Below are 17,664 nucleotides of genomic sequence, written 5' to 3' on the forward strand. Positions count from 1 at the left end.
ATGCGTCCCGCAGCATCTTGGCCTCTGTTCCTCAGCCTGTAAAGTAAAGGAGTGGGATTTGACAGATCCTAAGATTACTTCCTGTTCCCAAATTCTCTGATATTAACTTACCTACAGGACGATGGAAGAGAATGCCGAACGTATGAAGCAAGGTATAACCAAGCTGAGTCTGTTCGTGGCCCAGCAGGTATGTCTGGGTTTGTAACAATCAACAGGAGGACGTGAAAGAAAGGCTTCCATGGAAAGTGAAACAAAGGAAATTAACAGTCCTTCCCAGAACCTGAGCAGACGACACTCATTCTGTCAGATGCACTTGTTCATAGTCAGATGGAGTCAGTTTGACGTAGAATCTGATAGCGGCTCATTTTGGAAAACGGAGGGAGATCACAGCCATATAGCATGATGTCAGTCATCCTAATAGTGTCAGTCTTGTCCGCAAAAGTAAACGTGACCAGATTTACAGTGCTCCCTCCACCCCAAGGACTTGTACGAAATGAGCAGATCACAAGACCTTTTCTCTACTCGGGCTGATCCAACTCGCTCAACCAACATCTGCAAGATGGACCAATACTGATGGAGTTGGCACTCTAGGAGGGGAAATGGACCACACAGGAAGATATTAAAAAACATAGAACTTCCCTGGTGGTGCAGTGGTTAAGAATCTGCCTGCCGATGTAGGGGACACGGGTTCGAGCCCTGACCTGGGAAGATCCCACATGCCGCGGAGCAACTAAGCCCGTGCGTCACAACTACTGAGCCTGCACTCGAGAGCCCCCACGCCACAACTACTGAAGCCCAGGCGCCTAGAGCCCGTGCTCTGCAACAAGAGAAGCCAGTGCAGTGAGAAGCTCGTGCACCGCAACGAAGGGTAGCCCCTGCTCGCCCCAACTAGAGAAAAGCCCGTGCAGTGTCGAAGACCCAACGCAGCCAAAATAAATAAATAAAATAAAATAAAATATTAAAAACATATAAGAAATCCGTATGAAATTGTACAGCAGTTGCAATAGGGAGAACAAGCATGTTATATTCATTGTATCCTTCACAATTTTAGAAACACACAAAAATGAGTTTTTCATTGATAAGCCTAGTTATTGATATTTCTCCTTTCCTGACTAAAGGAATGGAAAACAATGAAGAGAAAGAAAAGATTAAAATGAAATCCCATCTTTGATGAGGTGAATAACCACACAGATGCTGAACCACAGTATATGAAGAAACGCTGCCAATTAAAGTGAAATTTGGGCAGAGTGACGGGGACATACTGAGGGAGAGGGAACACCTCCAATATAGTCTTCAGCGTAGGTGGTAAAGCCCCAAAGGCAAAACCTTGCTTGAAAAGGCAAAGTGGGGACCAAAGGGCAGGATGCAGAAAAGAAGCAGGATCAGTCAGGGAAACATTCAGATGCAGCACCTTTGTGAGGTGCAGGCTACACACATGTCATGATGGAGGAGAATTTACCGATGGTAACAACCCTGCAATGCTGATCTTGGTGAGCAGAAAGGGTGATTGTTTTCACCCTTCCAAAAAACAGTGCTGGATTTTTGAGGCAGGGAGACCGCTGCTAACTGTGAGCAGGGACGTATTATAATGCAAAGTGCTGACAGGAAAAAATTCTAAGAGACGGCAGACACTGGCACAGAGTGTGCAAGGTAGGTATAATTGGTCCTTTCACAAACAGATACAGCAGGAAAAAATGAAGATAATGCAAAAGAAGACTTGACAGGAATAACATGAGGGTCACCTAACCAGGGAGGAATCCACAGCCTTTTCATGGACTCACAGGGATGTTATGGGGAAGTCTCAGTTTCAGAGACAGGTGTGGCTTTCTTTTAAAAAAAAAAAAAAAAAGACGACAATCAAAAGAACTAATTTATTTATGTGTGGAGCAAGAACAGAGAACGGACAGGCATTTCTCAAAAATGAGAATATGACAGTACAATGGCAAATAATCGTAGTGAATACAAGTAGGCTGGCATTTCAAAAGAAATCAGGAAGAAGCCCTCTAAATGAACTTAGACATCAGGAGAACATGGACTTAATATGACAGGAGGGGCATATAAGCAACTAAGGAATATAAAATTTTTGCAGAAATTTTCAAGAGAAGTATTAGGAAGTCTTAAGCCAAGAATGAGGTAAGGTATCTCAAAATATGAAAAGTAGCAAAAGGGCCTTTGAGTTAATATTATAGCCAGAACTCAGAGAGAAGACCTTACCTGTGTCCTTTCGTATTTGCTAGCCAAATATGGGAGGCCTTCACAGGTACTTCTCAGGGCTGGCTGAGTATTACTCTCTAGCCATTCCCCCCGTACCCCCCAGGGCTCAGGAAATTAGAGTTCTTATTTATTCTTTATAGCTGCCAGTGTCCTTTCCATCTCTTGATGTTTCTCTTGCTTTTTGTGTCCCCAAAACTAAGCTATGGTTTGACAGTCATTCCTGAGTGCCAGTTCCATGATACTTCTGGAAAAAAGGAATATACACTCATTAGTTACTTAAGGGCTTAAGTGGTAATCTGTAAGGGGAAAATATATAGGTGATAACAAACTTGAGAAATCAAAAATCTCTCCATCCCATGGCATCTAACTACTTCTCCTTTGCTTTGGAGCACTTCACATCTGTCTGCCTTCTGCAAACATTTGTCTTTCTTTAGGTGAATCTGATGTTGTCTTTAATCCTTTTATGAAATAGAGATCGAGGGATATGAGAAATAAATAATGGATTTTACTGACTTTTTCCCTCAGAAAAGCCACTCATTCCCAAAGTAGAACAATAGGTGAGAACTAGCTCCACTCAGGTAACTGCTTGTCTCAAGTAGGTAATGGAAGCTTTGGGGACCCATCTAGCTTAGTAGGTGTCCTGTGCACACCAAGTTTGCCTTGGATCCTAGGTTCTAAAATTATGTGATGGCCATAGTCTTTTCACAACTCACCAGAATTAACTTGAATAATAAAATAGTCTCAATTTAAAATATTTCCTCTCATAATTCTTTTTCCTAATTGTTTGGCATCCTCTGCCTTCTCTCTCTCTCTTTTTTAAAAAAATATTTATTTATTTATTTGTTTGTTTATTTATTTATTTGGCTGTGTCGGGCCTTAGTTGTGGCACGTGGCCTTCTCTCTAGTTGTCGTGCACAGGCTCCCGGGTGCATGGGCTCAGTAGTAGCAGCGCATGGGCTTAGTTGCCCCATGGCAGGTGGGATCTTAGTTCACCAACCAGGGCTCGAACCTGCATTGCCTGCCTTGGAAGTTGGATTCTTAACCACTGGACCACCAGGGAAGTCCCCGCCTTCTCTTATTTTTAAGTACTAACCTCCTCTGTTCAAAAAATAAATAGGAAGCAAGCAATTACAGGCAGACCTCATATTATTGCACTTCACAGATATTGTGCTTTTTCCAAATTTTGAAGGTTTGTGACAATGCTGCATTGAGCAAGTCTATTGGCACCATTTTTCCAACAGCATTTGCTCACTTCGACTCTCTGTGTTCCATTTTGGTAATTCTTGCAACATGTTAAACTCTCCACCAGCAAAAAGAATACAACTCGCTGAAGGCTCAAATGATGGTTAGCATTTTCTAGTAATAAAGTATTTTTATTTCATTTTATTTTTTAATATGTATTTATTTATTTATTTGGCTGCATCGGGTCTTAGTTGTGGCATGCAGGGTCTTCACTGTGGCATGTGGGATCTTTCATTGCAGTGCATGGGCTTCTCTCTAGTTGTGGCGTGTGGGTTTTCTCTTCTCTAGTTGTGGTGCGCGGGCTCCAGAGTAGGTGGGCTATGTAGTTAGTGGCACTTGGGCTCTCTAGTTGAGGCATGCAGGATCAGTAGTTGTGGCACCTGGGCTTAGTTGCCCCACGGCATGTGGGATCTTAGTTCCCCGACCAGGGATCAAACCACATCCCCTGCATTGGAAGGTGGATTCTTTAACACTGGACCACCAGGGAAGTCCCAATAAAGTATTTTTAAATTGGCATATGTACGTTGTTTTTTTAGACATAATGCTATTGCACACTTAATAGACTACAGTGTAGTGTAAAGATAACTTTTACATGCACTGGGAAACAAAAGATCTGTCTTAGTTTCTTAATGCAATATTTATTTTATTATGGTGGTCTGGAAATGAGCCTGCAATATCTCTGAGGTATGTCTGTGTTAGCAGAAAACCCCAGAATGGGATGACTTTGATATCTTGTGCTGGGAAGGTATATGTATTTGTTCATAGCTGTAGTTTTTATATGTTCTTTAGGGCAACAGTCCCCAACCTTTTTGGCACCAGGGACCAGTTTCACGGAAGACAGTTTTTCGACAGACCAGGGGTGAGGGGAGATGGTTCAGGCAGTAATGGGAGTGGTGGGAAGCAATGGGGAGCGGCAGATGAAGCTTCACTCGCTCGCCCACTGCTCACCTCCTGCTGTGCAGCCCGGTTCCTAACAGGCCATGGACCATTACCGGTCCGCGGCCTGGGGTTGTGGACCCCTGCTTTAGAGTACTTGTCATATATAATACCTTTGGCTGGCCAAATTGATTGTCAGATGAAAAAAGCTACCAATAATCATGGTCTTTCATTATATCAAGGTGTTTGGCAGACAGTATTTTATTTTATTTATTTTTTATTTTTTACTTTTTTAACATCTTTATTGGAGTATAATTGCTTCACAATGCTGTGCTATAGCTTCTGCTGTATAAACAGACAGTATTTTAAATTCCAGGTGTACCATCACCTAAATAGTGTTCAGAACCATTGACTAGTTTTTTCACAAGGGGGAGTATCTCTTGGACTTTCATTTTTGCTTCCTCTTCTCTGACTTTGAGAAGTCAGGTAATTACAGGTAATTGTGAAATTAACATTTAGAAGAACCTTAAAATCCTAAGACCACAAGGAGGTTATAAGGGAAACCTAGTTATGGAGGAGAGATTTTCTAGCCTGGATAAGCTGCTTCTCAAAAGAGCTTGTGCATCGTCCGGACTCATCATCACTGGCGATGTTGAGAAATCATTATAAGACAGCAGAGATTTCCATCCCCAAGACTGAAAGTGAACACATGTTCTGATTTTTCAAAGACCAAAGAGAAGATGAATTGCACAAATGTGTGACCAAGAAAGATGGGGTGGTTGACGATATAAAATGCCAGGAAGAGGTCAAGCGGGGACAGCTGAGAAGAGGAGGCTGGAGCTGGTGGTTAGAACTCGCTTGAGATCGCTGAGGAAGCCAAAGCTCTGAGGGAACGTGAGCTTAATGTCCTCCCCGAGGATCATTTGGAGATGGAGTATTTAAAAAGGCGGCTGGTGAGCACTTAACTAAGAAAGTGGAGGTCACTGTGAGTCAGGGTGGGCTCATCATTAACAGGCCCTCCCAGACAAGACTCACTTCACTGGACTAATAAATACAAGAAACGCAGTTGACTTGAAGGACACGATCTCCATCTGAGCAGAATTTTGACAGTGTTTTCAGTCCTAGCCTTGAGGACTGGGATCAACCAAGATCAGCTTAACATTATTGAAATTGATGATTAAGGGGTGGATGTCCAGCTGGAGTATGCTTCTCATAGTCCCTCTCTGGCCCTCCTGTTGGCCATTTCAGCTGGGGAGGCTTGGACAAGGAAAGGGATAGCCTGCTGATCAGGGTGCAAAGTAGTGATTAGCAAATACATTGAATGACACAACTGAGACCAAAAGAAACCAGGAATGAAAAAGAGAAAAGAAGAAGCAAGGTCCAGAGGAGACTTGCTGGCCTGGATCAATGGAATGAATCTAATAAGATGGAGGCCGATAGCAGCCAAGTGCCACTTTCTGCTCAAATACACCAGCCACTCAAGTACCAGCTTGCGGGGACAGGGCCGATCGATGGTAAAAACACAAATAACCAGACATTTTAATGGACTGCCGTGACAATATGAGCCTTCAGCATCATCAGTCTAACCAAAACCAACCAAACAAACAAAAACACACAAAAAAAACCTCCCATAATCTCACACCTCACACAATTACAATACAAATGAATGTTGATGTGGAACATGACAGAAATGGAAATAACCTTACTTTGGACCTCATTTTGTGATTGCATTCATTATAATAACAGAGAGCACGGTAACTACTTAAAATATTCTTTCATATTTCTATATGCACATCCTCAGTTAAGAGCAAAATTTGGTAAACCATGTAACTTTTGGTTTGGAAAAAAACAATTGATGGAGTGTGAGTGACATCAGAAACTCTCCTGAACAGATCACACCTTCAGAGTTGTGGAGGTTTGTCCCAAGCATCCAGTACGTAACATGTTTTCAGAGAAAGACCACTATGGTGGTTAGGAGCCAAACAATGAATGGAAGTGGGAGAAAAGGAAAAGAGGACAAATCACTAGGAACTGGTGCAGATAAGGAGGGGGGAGAGGAGGAGAGACACAGCAGGCTAGAGGGATACACCTGTACTTGATGAGCCATATTCCTGGGTGACTCTTCGGTGTTTCTGTGCCAAGACTTCTGAGTACAGCTAGTAATGACTCGCATGCTATAGACACTGTACTTGATCTCAGAAAGAACCTGTGTCATCGCACACTGTACTTTCCCTCTGTGACATTTAACACAACAATAACTAAATAACTATGTGAGCACTTATCTCTCTGCCCATCTAGATGCTAAGTTAAGTCCATGGGAACAAGCACTGTGTTAGTCTCTGTCATCCCTGTATTCTTTTTTTTTTTTTTTTTTGCGGTACGTGGGCCTCTCACTGTTGTGGCCTCTCCCGTTGCGGAGCACAGGCTCCGGACGAGCAGGCTCAGCGGCCATGGCTCACGGGCCCAGCCGCGCCGCGGCATGTGGGATCTTCCCAGACCGGGGCACGAACCCGTGTCCCCTGCATCGGCAGGCGGACTCTCAACCACTGCGCCACCAGGGAAGCCCTAACTCATTTTTTTGAGACTGCCTAACTTTAATAACTAAATTATCCAAGGAGAATAAATCCTATTAAATATAGGGACAGACATCTTAAACAGAATATTAACAACACAATCTAGTAAGCTATAAAGAATAGTAATCATGAAAAAAAATGGATTTATCCTAGTAATACAAACCTGGATCAACATTAGAAAGATCAGTCTGTTAATTACCAGGGAAAAACCTGTATGATTATCTTAACTGATGAAGAAAAATCATTTGATCAAGTCGATATCTATTCCTGACTTATTAAAAAAAAAGATCCTTAGCAGTTAGGGATAGAAAATAACTTTCCTACACTGATAAATAATATCTATCAAAAAAAAAACGAGTTGAAACTCAGTATTATATTTGATAGTGAAAAGGTAAAAGTATTGCTGTTTAAGATCAGGAGTAAGAATGCTTTCTATTACAACCCCCATTCAGCTTTGTGTTGGCAATACTAAAGTCCAGCTCAATGATACAAGAAAAAATAAAATGAAAGGTATGAATATTATAAAGGAAGAGGCTGTTATCCTTCAGAGCTTATTCATTGTCTACCTTGAAAACCTCAGATCTCAAAGAATATTCAGATAAATTGTTAGAATCGATGAGGGTTTATCAAGGTTGCTGGATATAACATAAATGTTCACCATCACTTGTATATCTATATGCTGGCAATTATTAGATCACACCACACTTTCAGAAAATATCTTTCGCAGAAGTCCCCAAAATATGAAGGATTAGTAATGAATAGAAAAAAAATTGGTGAAAAGACTTTATGGGGAAATTTTAAAAGTATATCGAAAAATAATAAACAGGATAAAAATAAATGAAGAGTTATAACAGTGATACCAGTGTTAAAGATGTGCCTTTCACCCTGAAACCATTAGTGAGGACCAGCCTGAACTGTTGGGGTCCAACCTTTCCTTAGTCCTGGACCTGCAGTCACTCCCGGTTCTCAGCAGGGATGGAGCATCAATTTCCATCACTAACCTCCGAATTCATGGATATTACGCATCTGGAGATGCTTGAATCTGTCTCTGAGAAGGGTGACGGAGCAGGAGACCAGATGCTGTGTTTCATCTTTCAGTAAAATGCTGCTAGGAGCATGTGCACTTAAAAACACATTTTAAACATTTCTATGCAGGCACTGCTGCAGGATCACAGCTGCACAACCAATTTTTTACACCAAGGAATATCTCACCTGTGATGAATTCAGCAACCTTATTTTTCGTTTGTGCGTATCTCCCCCCTTCGTATTTCATTCCTTAAATATGCCATTTGTGTCTATAAAGCAATGCCCATGACAGTGAGATGCCACTGTCTTTATCTCCAAAGTGGTGACAGCTAATTTATTACTTTCATTTTTATCTGCAAGGAGTTTGTGGAGCAAACTTACAGTCTAGAACTCTGTAATTAACAATTCCCTCTGATCTCTTCATCAATATGTCTAGGACAGGCTGAGTCGTGGAGAACATATTTTTGTTAGTGTTATCTAGATCAGGGTGGGGGAGGGCAGTGATCAACTATGACTGAAGAACTAAACAAAATTAAAAAATGGCACCTACCAAAACTCCTGCATTGTATTTATTTTGAAATATTTTAATCACAGTGTATTGATTGGTACAGTCAAATTGTACCAATTGCCTGCTGATTTAGCTGCAAGAAGACATACTTTGGAAGATAACAGTGTTATATAATATAACATTAAATTATTACATTATATTTTATATATTATAACATTGTTATAACATTTTATAACAGTAATATTAAATAACTTAGTATTAAGCTAGAAGCAACTCTGAGCCATGAGCCTTGAGTTTTTGTTTCATGTCTAACGATACTTATCCTCTGCCTGTTCCTTGATATGTGGTCCTGGCAATGTCTTCAATGAGCTGGTCCAGAGCTTTAGCAAGCAATCCTATTTAGTGTTGCTTTGAGGTTCAATTCTGGACATCTAAAGTTCAGGGGTCATGAGGCTGGCGGATGGACTTGGGAAAGGATTGAATGCAGGCTGCTTTATCAAGAGACAGGAAACCAAGGTTGTGGAATACAGTTCACATTTTCAGCTGTATCAAAAGCCTTACCTTTTTGCTTTTGGTAGCTTCATAGTACTGTCATGACTTACCATCCCAATCTGCAAAAATATTCCTTGGCTCAGATGGCCCAGAATTGATTCTTGAAAGTTTTTTTTCCTCTTTGGTTTTGTTATGTCTTCTTTGTTGTTGTTGTTGTTGTTGTTTTTTTTTAAGTTTAATTTTTTTTTTATTAGTTTCTGCTTTATAACAAAGTGAATCAGTCATACATATACATCTGTTCCCACATCCCTTCCCTCATGCATCTCCCTCCCTCCCACCCTCCCCATCCCACCCCTCCAGGCGGTCACAAAGCACCGAGCTGATCTCCCTGTGCTCTGCGGCTGCTTCCCACTATCTATCTACCTTACGTTTGGTAGTGTATATATGTCCATGCCTCTCTTTCGCTTTGTCACAGCTTACCCTTCCCCCTCCCCATATCCACAAGTCCATTCTCAAGTAGGTCTGTGTCTTTATTCCCGTTTTACCCCTAGGTTCTTCATGACATTTTTTTTTTTTAAATTCCGTATATATGTGTTAGCATACGGTATTTGTCTTTCTCTTTCTGACTTACTTCACTCTGTATGACAGACTCTAGGTCTATCCACCTCATTACAAATAGCTCAGTTTCGTTTCTTTTTATGGCTGAGTAATATTCCATTGTATATATGTGCCACATCTTCTTTATCCATTCATCCGATGATGGACACTTAGGTTGTTTCCAGCTTCGGGCTATTGTGAATAGAGCTGCAATGAACATTTTGGTACATGTCTCTTTTGGAATTATGGTTTTCTCAGGGTATATGCCTAGTAGTGGGATTGTTGGGTCATATGGTAGTTCTATTTGAAGTTTTTTAAGGAACCTCCATACTGTTCTCCATAGTGGCTGTACCAATTCACATTCCCACCAGCAGTGCAAGAGTGTTCCCTTTTCTCCACACCCTCTCCAGCATTTATTGTTTCTAGATTTCTTGATGATGGCCATTCTGACTGGTGTGAGATGATATCTCATTGTAGTTTTGATTTGCATTTCTCTAATGATTAATGATGTTGAGCATTCTTTCATGTGTTTGTTGGCAGTCTGTATATCTTCTTTGGAGAAATGCCTATTTAAGTCTTCTGCCCATTTTTGGATTGGGTTGTTTGTTTTTTTGCTATTGAGCTGCATGAGCTGTTTATAAATTTTGGAGATTAATCCTTTGTCAGTTGCTTCATTTGCAAATATTTTCTCCCATTCTGAGGGTTGTCTTTTGGTCTTGTTTATGGTTTCCTTTGCTGTGCAAAAGCTTTGAAGTTTCATTAGGTCCCATGTGTTTATCTTTGTTTTTATTTCCATTTCTCTAGGAGGTGGGTCCAAAAGGATCTTGCTGTGATTTATGTCATAGAGTGTTCTACCTATGTTTTCCTCTAAGAGTTTGATAGTTTCTGGCCTTACATTTAAGTCTTTAATCCATTTTGAGCTTATTTTTGTGTATGGTGTTAGGGAATGATCTAATCTCAAACTTTTACATGTCCCTGTCCAGTTTTCCCAGCACCACTTATTGAAGAGGCTGTCCTTTCTCCACTGTACATTCCTGGCTCCTTTATCAAAGATAAGTTGGCCATATGTGTGTGGGTTTATCTCTGGGCTTTCTATCCTGATCCACTGATCTATCTTTCTGTTTTTATGCCAGTACCACACTGTCTTGATTACTGTAGCTTTGTAGTATAGTCTGAAGTCAGGGAGCCTGATTCCTCCAGCTCCGTTTTTCGTTCTCAAGATTGCTTTGGCTATTCGCGGTCTTTTGTTTTTCCAAACAAATTTTGAAATTTTTTGTTCTAGTTCTGTGAAAAATGCCAGTGGTAGTTTGATAGGGATTGCATTGAATCTGTAGATTGCTTTGGGTAGTAGAGTCATTTTCACAATATTGATTCTTCCAATCCAGGAGCATGGTATATCTCTCCATCTATTTGTATCATCTTTAATTTCTTTCATCAGTGTCTTATAATTTTCTGCATACAGGTCTTTTGTCTCCTTAGGTAGGTTTATTCCTAGATATTTTATTCTTTTTGTTGCAATGGTAAATGGGAGTGTTTTCTTGATTTCATTTTCAGATTTTTCATCATTAGTGTACAGGAATGCCAGAGATTTCTGTGCATTAATTTTGTATCCTGCTACTTTACCAAATTCATTGATTAGCTCTAGTAGTTTTTCGGTAGCATCTTTAGGATTCTCTATGTATAGTATCATGTCATCTGCAAACAGTGACAGCTTTACTTCTTCTTTTCCAATTTGGATTCCTTTTATTTCCTTTTCTTCTCTGATTGCTGTGGCTAAAACTTCCAAAACTATGTTGAATAAGAGTGGTGAGAGTGGGCAGCCTTGTCTTGTTCCTGATCTTAGTGGAAATGGTTTCAGTTTTTCACCATTGAGGACAATGTTGGCTGTGGGTTTGTCATATATGGCCTTTATTATGTTGAGGAAAGTTCCCTCTATGCCTACTTTCTGCAGGGTTTTTATCATAAATGGGTGTTGAATTTTGTCGAACGCTTTCTCTGCATCTATTGAGATGATCATATGGTTTTTCTCCTTCAACTTGTTAATATGGTGTATCACATTGATTGATTTGCGTATATTGAAGAATCCTTGCATTCCTGGAATAAACCCCACTTGATCATGGTGTATGATCCTTTTAATGTGCTGTTGGATTCTGTTTGCTAGTATTTTGTTGAGGATTTTTGCATCTATGTTCATCAGTGATATTGGCCTGTAGTTTTCTTTCTTTGTGACATCCTTGCCTGGTTTTGGTATCAAGGTGATGGTGGCCTCGTAGAATGAGTTTGGGAGTGTTCCTTCCTCTGATATTGTTTGGAAGAGTTTGAGAAGGATGGGTGTTAGCTCTTCTCTAAATGTTTGATAGAATTCGCCTGTGAAGCCATCTGGTCCTGGGCTTTTGTTTGATGGAAGATTTTTAATCACAGTTTCAATTTCAGTGCTTGTGATTGGTCTATTCATATTTTCTATTTCTTCCTGAGTCAGTCTTGGCAGGTTGTGCATTTCTAAGAATTTGTCCATCTCTTCCAGGTTGTCCATTTTATGGGCATAGAGTTGCTTATAGTAATCTCTCATGATCTTCTGTATTTCTGCAGTGTCAGTTGTTACTTCTCCTTTTTCATTTCTAATTCTATTGATTTGAGTCTTCTCCCTTCTTTTCTTGATGAGTCTGGCTAATGGTTTATCAATTTTGTTTATCTTCTCAAAGAACCAGCTTTTAGTTTTATTGATCTTTGCTATCGTTTCCTTCATTTCTTTTTCATTTATTTCTGATCTGATTTTTATGATTTCTTTCCTTCTGCTAACTTTGGGATGTTTTTGTTCTTCTTTCTCTAATTGCTTTAGGTGTAAGGTTAGGTTGTTTATTCGAGATGTTTCCTGTTTCTTAAGGTGGGATTGTATTGCTATAAACTTCCCTCTTAGAACTGCTTTTGCTGCATCCCATAGGTTTTGGGTCGTCGTGTCTCCATTGTCATTTGTTTCTAGGTATTTTTTTATTTCCTCTTTGATTTCTTCAGTGATCACTTCGTTATTAAGTAGTGTATTGTTTAGCCTCCATGTGTTTGTATTTTTTACAGCTCTTTTCCTGTAATTGATATCTAGTCTCATAGCATTGTGGTCAGAAAAGATACTTGATACAATTTCAATTTTCTTAAATTTACCAAGGCTTGTTTTGTGACCCAAGATATGATCTATCCTGGAGAATGTTCCATGAGCACTTGAGAAAAATGTGTATTCTGTTGTTTTTGGATGGAATGTCCTATAAATATCAATTAAGTCCATCTTGTTTAATGTATCATTTAAAGCTTGTGTTTCCTTATTTATTTTCATTTTGGAAGATCTGTCCATTGGTGAAAGTGGGGTGTTAAAGTCCCCTACTATGATTGTGTTACTGTCGATTTCTCCTTTTATGGCTGTTAGTATTTGCCTTATGTATTGAGGTGCTCCTATGTTGGGTGCATAAATATTTACAATTGTTATATCTTCTTCTTGGATCGATCCCTTGATCATTATGTAGTGTCCTTCTTTGTCTCTTCTAGTAGTCTTTATTTTAAAGTCTATTTTGTCTGATATGAGAATTGCTACTCCAGCTTTCTTTTGGTTTCCATTTGCATGGAATATCTTTTTCCATCCCCTTACTTTCAGTCTGTATGTGTCTCTAGGTCTGAAGTGGGTCTCTTGTAGACAGCATATATATGGGTCTTGTTTTTGTATCCATTCAGCCAATCTGTGTCTTTTGGTGGGAGCATTTAGTCCATTTACATTTAAGGTAATTATCGATATGTATGTTCCTATTCCCATTTTCTTAATTGTTTTGGGTTCATTATTGTAGGTCTTTTCCTTCTGTTGTGTTTCTTGCCTAGAGAAGTTCCTTTAGCATTTGTTGTAAAGCTGGTTTGGTGGTGCTGAACTCTCTCAGCTTTTGCTTGTCTGTAAACGTTTTAATTTCTCCATCAAATCTGAATGAGATCCTTGCTGGGTAGAGTAATCTTGGTTGCAGGTTTTTCTCTTTCATCACTTTAATTATGTCCTGCCACTCCCTTCTGGCTTGTAGAGTTTCTGCTGATAGATCAGCTGTTATCCTGATGGGGATTCCCTTGTGTGTTATTTGTTGTTTTTGCCTTGCTGCTTTTAATATGATTTCTTTGTGTTTAATTTTTGACAGTTTGATTAATATGTGTCTTGGCGTATTTCTCCTTGGATTTATTCTGTATGGGACTCTCTGTGCCTCCTGGACTTGATTAACTATTTCCTTTCCCATATTAGGGAAGTTTTCAACTATAATCTCTTCAAATATTTTCTCAGTCCCTTTCTTTTTCTCTTCTTCTTCTGGAACCCCTATAATTCGAATGTTGGTGCGTTTAATGTTGTCCCAGAGGTCTCTGAGACTGTCCTCTGTTCTTTTCATTCTTTTTTCTTTATTTTGCTCTGCAGCAGTTATTTCCACTATTTTATCTTCCACCTCACTTATCCGTTCTTCTGCCTCAGTTATTCTGCTATTGATCCCATCTAGAGTATTTTTCATTTCATTTATTGTGTTTTTAATCGATGCTTGATTCATCTTTAGTTCTTCTAGGTCCTTGTTAACTGTTTCTTGAATTTTGTCTATTCTATTTCCAAGATTATGGATCTGGGAAATAGAATCTTGGATCATCTTTACCATCATTATTCTGAATTCTTTTTCAGGTAGACTGCCTATTACCTCTTCATTTGTTAGGTCTGGTGGGTTTTTATCTTGCTCCTTCTCCTGCTGTGTGTTTTTCTGTCTTCTCATTTTGCTTATGTCACTGTGTTTGGGGTCTCCTTTTTGCAGGCTGCACGTTCGTAGTTCCCGTTGTTTTTGGTGTCTGTCCCCAGTGGCTAAGGTTGGTTTAGTGGGTTGTGTAGGCTTCCTGGTGGAGGGGACTAGTGCCTGTGTTCTGGTGGATGAGGCTGGATCTTGTCTTTCTGGTGGGCAGGTCCACGACTGGTGGTGTGTTTTGGGGTGTCTGCGGACTTTTTATGATTTTAGGCCGTCTCTCTGCTAATGGGTGGCGTTGTGTTCCTGTCTTGCTAGTTGTTTGGCATAGGGTGTCCAGCACTGTAGCTTGCTGGTCGTTGAGTGAAGCTGGGTGCTGCTGTTGAGATGGAGATCTCTGGAAGATTTTCGCCGTTTGATATTATGTGGAGCTGGGAGGTCTCTTGTGGACCAGTGTCCTGAAGTTGGCTCTCCCACCTCAGAGGCACAGCACTGACTCCTGGCTCCTCAATTTGGAATGATTTGTTGTCTATTCATGTATTCCACAGATGCAGGGTACATCAAGTTGATTATGGAGCTTTAATCCGCTGCTTCTGAGGCTGCTGGGAGAGGTTTCCCTTTCTCTTCTTTGTTCTCACAGCTCCTGGGTCTCAGCTTTGGATTTGGCCCCGCCTCTGCGTGTAGGTCGCCGGAGGGCGTCTGTTCTTCGCTCAGACAGGACAGGGTTAAAGGAGCAGCCTCTTCGGGGACTCTGGCTCACTCAGGCCGGGCGGGAGGGAGGGGCACGGAGTGCGGGGCGAGCCTGCAGCGGCAGAGGTCGGCGTGACGTTGTACCAGCCCGAGGCGCGCCGTGCGTTCTCCCAGGGAAGCCACCCCTGGATCCCGGGACCCCGGCAGTGGCGGGCTGCACAGGCTCCCGGAAGGGCGGTGTGGACAGTGACCTGCGCTCGCACACAGGTTTCTTGGCGGCGGCAGCAGCAGCCCCAGCGTCCCACGCCCGTCACCGGGCTCCGCGCCCTCAGCCGCGACTCACGCCCGTCTGTGGAGCCCCTCCAAGCAGCGCTCTTAATCCCCTCTCCTCGCGCACCAGGAAACCAAGAGGGAAGAAATAGTCTCTTGCCTCTTCGGCAGCTCCAGAGTTCTCCTGGACTCCCTGCCGGCTAGCCGTGGCACATCAGCCCTCTTCAGGCTGAGTTCTCGCCGCCAGCCCCAGTCCCCCCCCTGCGCTCCGACCGAAGCCCGAGCCTCAGCTTCCAGCGCCACCCGCCCTGGTGGGCGAGCAGACAAGCCTCTCAGGCTGGCGAGTGCCGCTCGGCACCGATCCCCTGCGCGGGAATCTCTCCGCTTTGCCCCACCCAGGTATGTGGGGAGTCTCTTGCCTCTTGGGAGGTCCGGGGTCCTCCGCCAGCATTCAGTAGGTGTTCTGTAGGAGTTGTTCCACGTGCAGCTGTATCTCTGGTGTATCCGTGGGGAGGAAGGTGATCTCCGCGTCTTACTCTTCCGCCATCTTACCCGGAAGTTTTGTTGTTGTTTTTAATCTGGGAGGATCACTGTCATTTGTTCCTTTGTTAGATAATCTGCCTTTGATCAAACATCATTACCAACATTTGACCTAAATGGAGTCAATTATTGCTATTTTCTCATGCTTTAGTGGTAAATTCAATCTGGACAAGTTATTAAAAGCAAATTAAAACTAAAATTAAACTTAAGGTTACTTTCTTTATTCCAATAATTTAAACAACACAGAGTAAAACAGATACGTTTCCATTGTTGATTCTGGTTCTTTTCCCTTTTCTTTCAGAAGGAACTTTATATACGGTATTGCCCACTGAAGATGGAATTCAGCATGAAGACCATCTTGGGTTCCATCGAAGAGATCACTGAAAAGCCAAAGGGCCTCTAGGATATCACACCTCATGAGGTACAGAGGGCACAGTGAACTCTACAGAATTGGGCTTGAAAAATAAAGAAGGCGGACAGAGTTTCCTCTTTTACTGGAATCTTCTGGAAACCATAGCTATGAGGTATTCCCAAATGCCTCACATCCTTTAAGCAATGTTTAATGGCCACCTGTTGCATGAGAGCTCATCAGGGGAAAGGACCATTTCACGACAACCTAGGACCCTGGCCCTAAACTTCGGTGTCCAGGCTAGTGGGGCTGGGCCATGTGGAGAATTTGTTTTGCCAGGACAGGAGGTCTTGAGGGCCTGAAATCCAAGAATTTCCAGGAGGTCCTTCGCCATATTCCTGCCAAGTCCGTGGCCACCACACCGCAAAATGGCAGAGCCCAGGTTCATATTCTCGATACGGATCCCATGCCTTTTTCATTGTGCTGACTCTCTTTGCCATGGTGGGGCTTTTTATGGCCTGGTAGGGTAAGGGCCTCAGCGTTCTAGCCGCAGGTGATGGAGAGACTACCTGCCTTTGGTTCCTCGAATCACTGACCTGGGAGCCCCATCACGTGGGGCCCCAAGCAGAGGCCCCAGGTAGCCACCTCTGGGATATCCTAGCTTAGGTGCTGCTGAGAGTTTGTCAATACTTGTATCTCCCCTCTGCCTTAATGATCAATGTGTCCAAAGTCACAAACTCAAACCACAGCACATGGAAATAATGACTTATCCTATGACTGCCATAAACGCACTCCAGTGTCTCAAATGTATTTCATCGATCATCCTTTAAGGTACAGAAGATGTGTGTCAACATATAAACAGTCTCTATTCTGGGGAAGAAACTCCATGAATGTGTGTACTGTTGACTCTCAGTCACAGATGCCATTTTCCTCTTTGCAGGGCATCGATGTTTTGTACCAAGCCCTCCCTTCTTAGATAATTGCACTTTAGACTTTGGCATCTACGTTCTGAAGGCTTGATGCTGAAGTTTCTACTGCGCTTCCACAAGGAGGACAGCCTGTGGTCCCCACAATGAGATCTGGTTGTTTCTGCTCATTCGTGGAGTAACGTGGAGAGCAGGGAGCTGATTTGCAGAAGGACCACTTGGTAGACAGGTAAGAAACTCCGCGTTTATTTAAATGTACGCTTAACCGTGGCAAATGTGGAAGAGCCTCTGGGAAGATTTCTTTTACAGAGCACATTTCTGTTGCCTAGGATATGAATCCTTAAAGTCTGTCTGAGTAGTCGGAATTTACAAACAGGAATCTTCCCGGTTTCGCGTGGTTCCGTGTTGGCGCGTGTTTGAAATGCCCTTTGAGTTGCTAATTATTTTGTTTGTATTCTGTGCTCAAACAATCACATGGGAGGGTTTTCGCCTTGGTATTTCGGCTCCTAGAATGGTAGGTACACGAAAAGCTTTGATTCTCATCCAAGAGGTATCATGTGGGAGTGAAATCTCCAAAGAAGCAGTGGTAGGATGCCCCTTTGCTGCTGTATTGTTTTTTTAATGGAAC

General features: G+C 41.9%; 1 protein-coding gene and 1 long non-coding RNA gene across 2 annotated transcripts in view; both read left to right on the forward strand.

Annotated features, from left to right (window-relative positions):
- LOC308609618 (pseudouridine-5'-phosphatase-like) overlaps positions 1-16,929 on the forward strand; it is a 143,722-nt gene extending 126,793 nt beyond the window's left edge. Inside the window, exon 4 of the mRNA XM_081223354.1 lies at positions 16,063-16,929. Within this exon, the coding sequence (XP_081079480.1) occupies positions 16,063-16,164 (102 nt within the window). The 3' untranslated portion in view covers positions 16,165-16,929. The remainder of the gene's footprint in view (positions 1-16,062) is intronic.
- Positions 16,930-16,939: 10 nt separating this feature from the next.
- Positions 16,940-17,664, forward strand: part of LOC308609620 — a 310,091-nt gene continuing 309,366 nt past the window's right edge. The window contains exon 1 of the long non-coding RNA XR_014014324.1: positions 16,940-17,265. This is a non-coding gene — a long non-coding RNA (uncharacterized lncRNA). The remainder of the gene's footprint in view (positions 17,266-17,664) is intronic.

Source organism: Mesoplodon bidens, assembly GCF_964165515.1.
Source record: "Mesoplodon bidens genome assembly, chromosome: Y".
NCBI lineage: Eukaryota > Metazoa > Chordata > Mammalia > Artiodactyla > Ziphiidae > Mesoplodon > Mesoplodon bidens.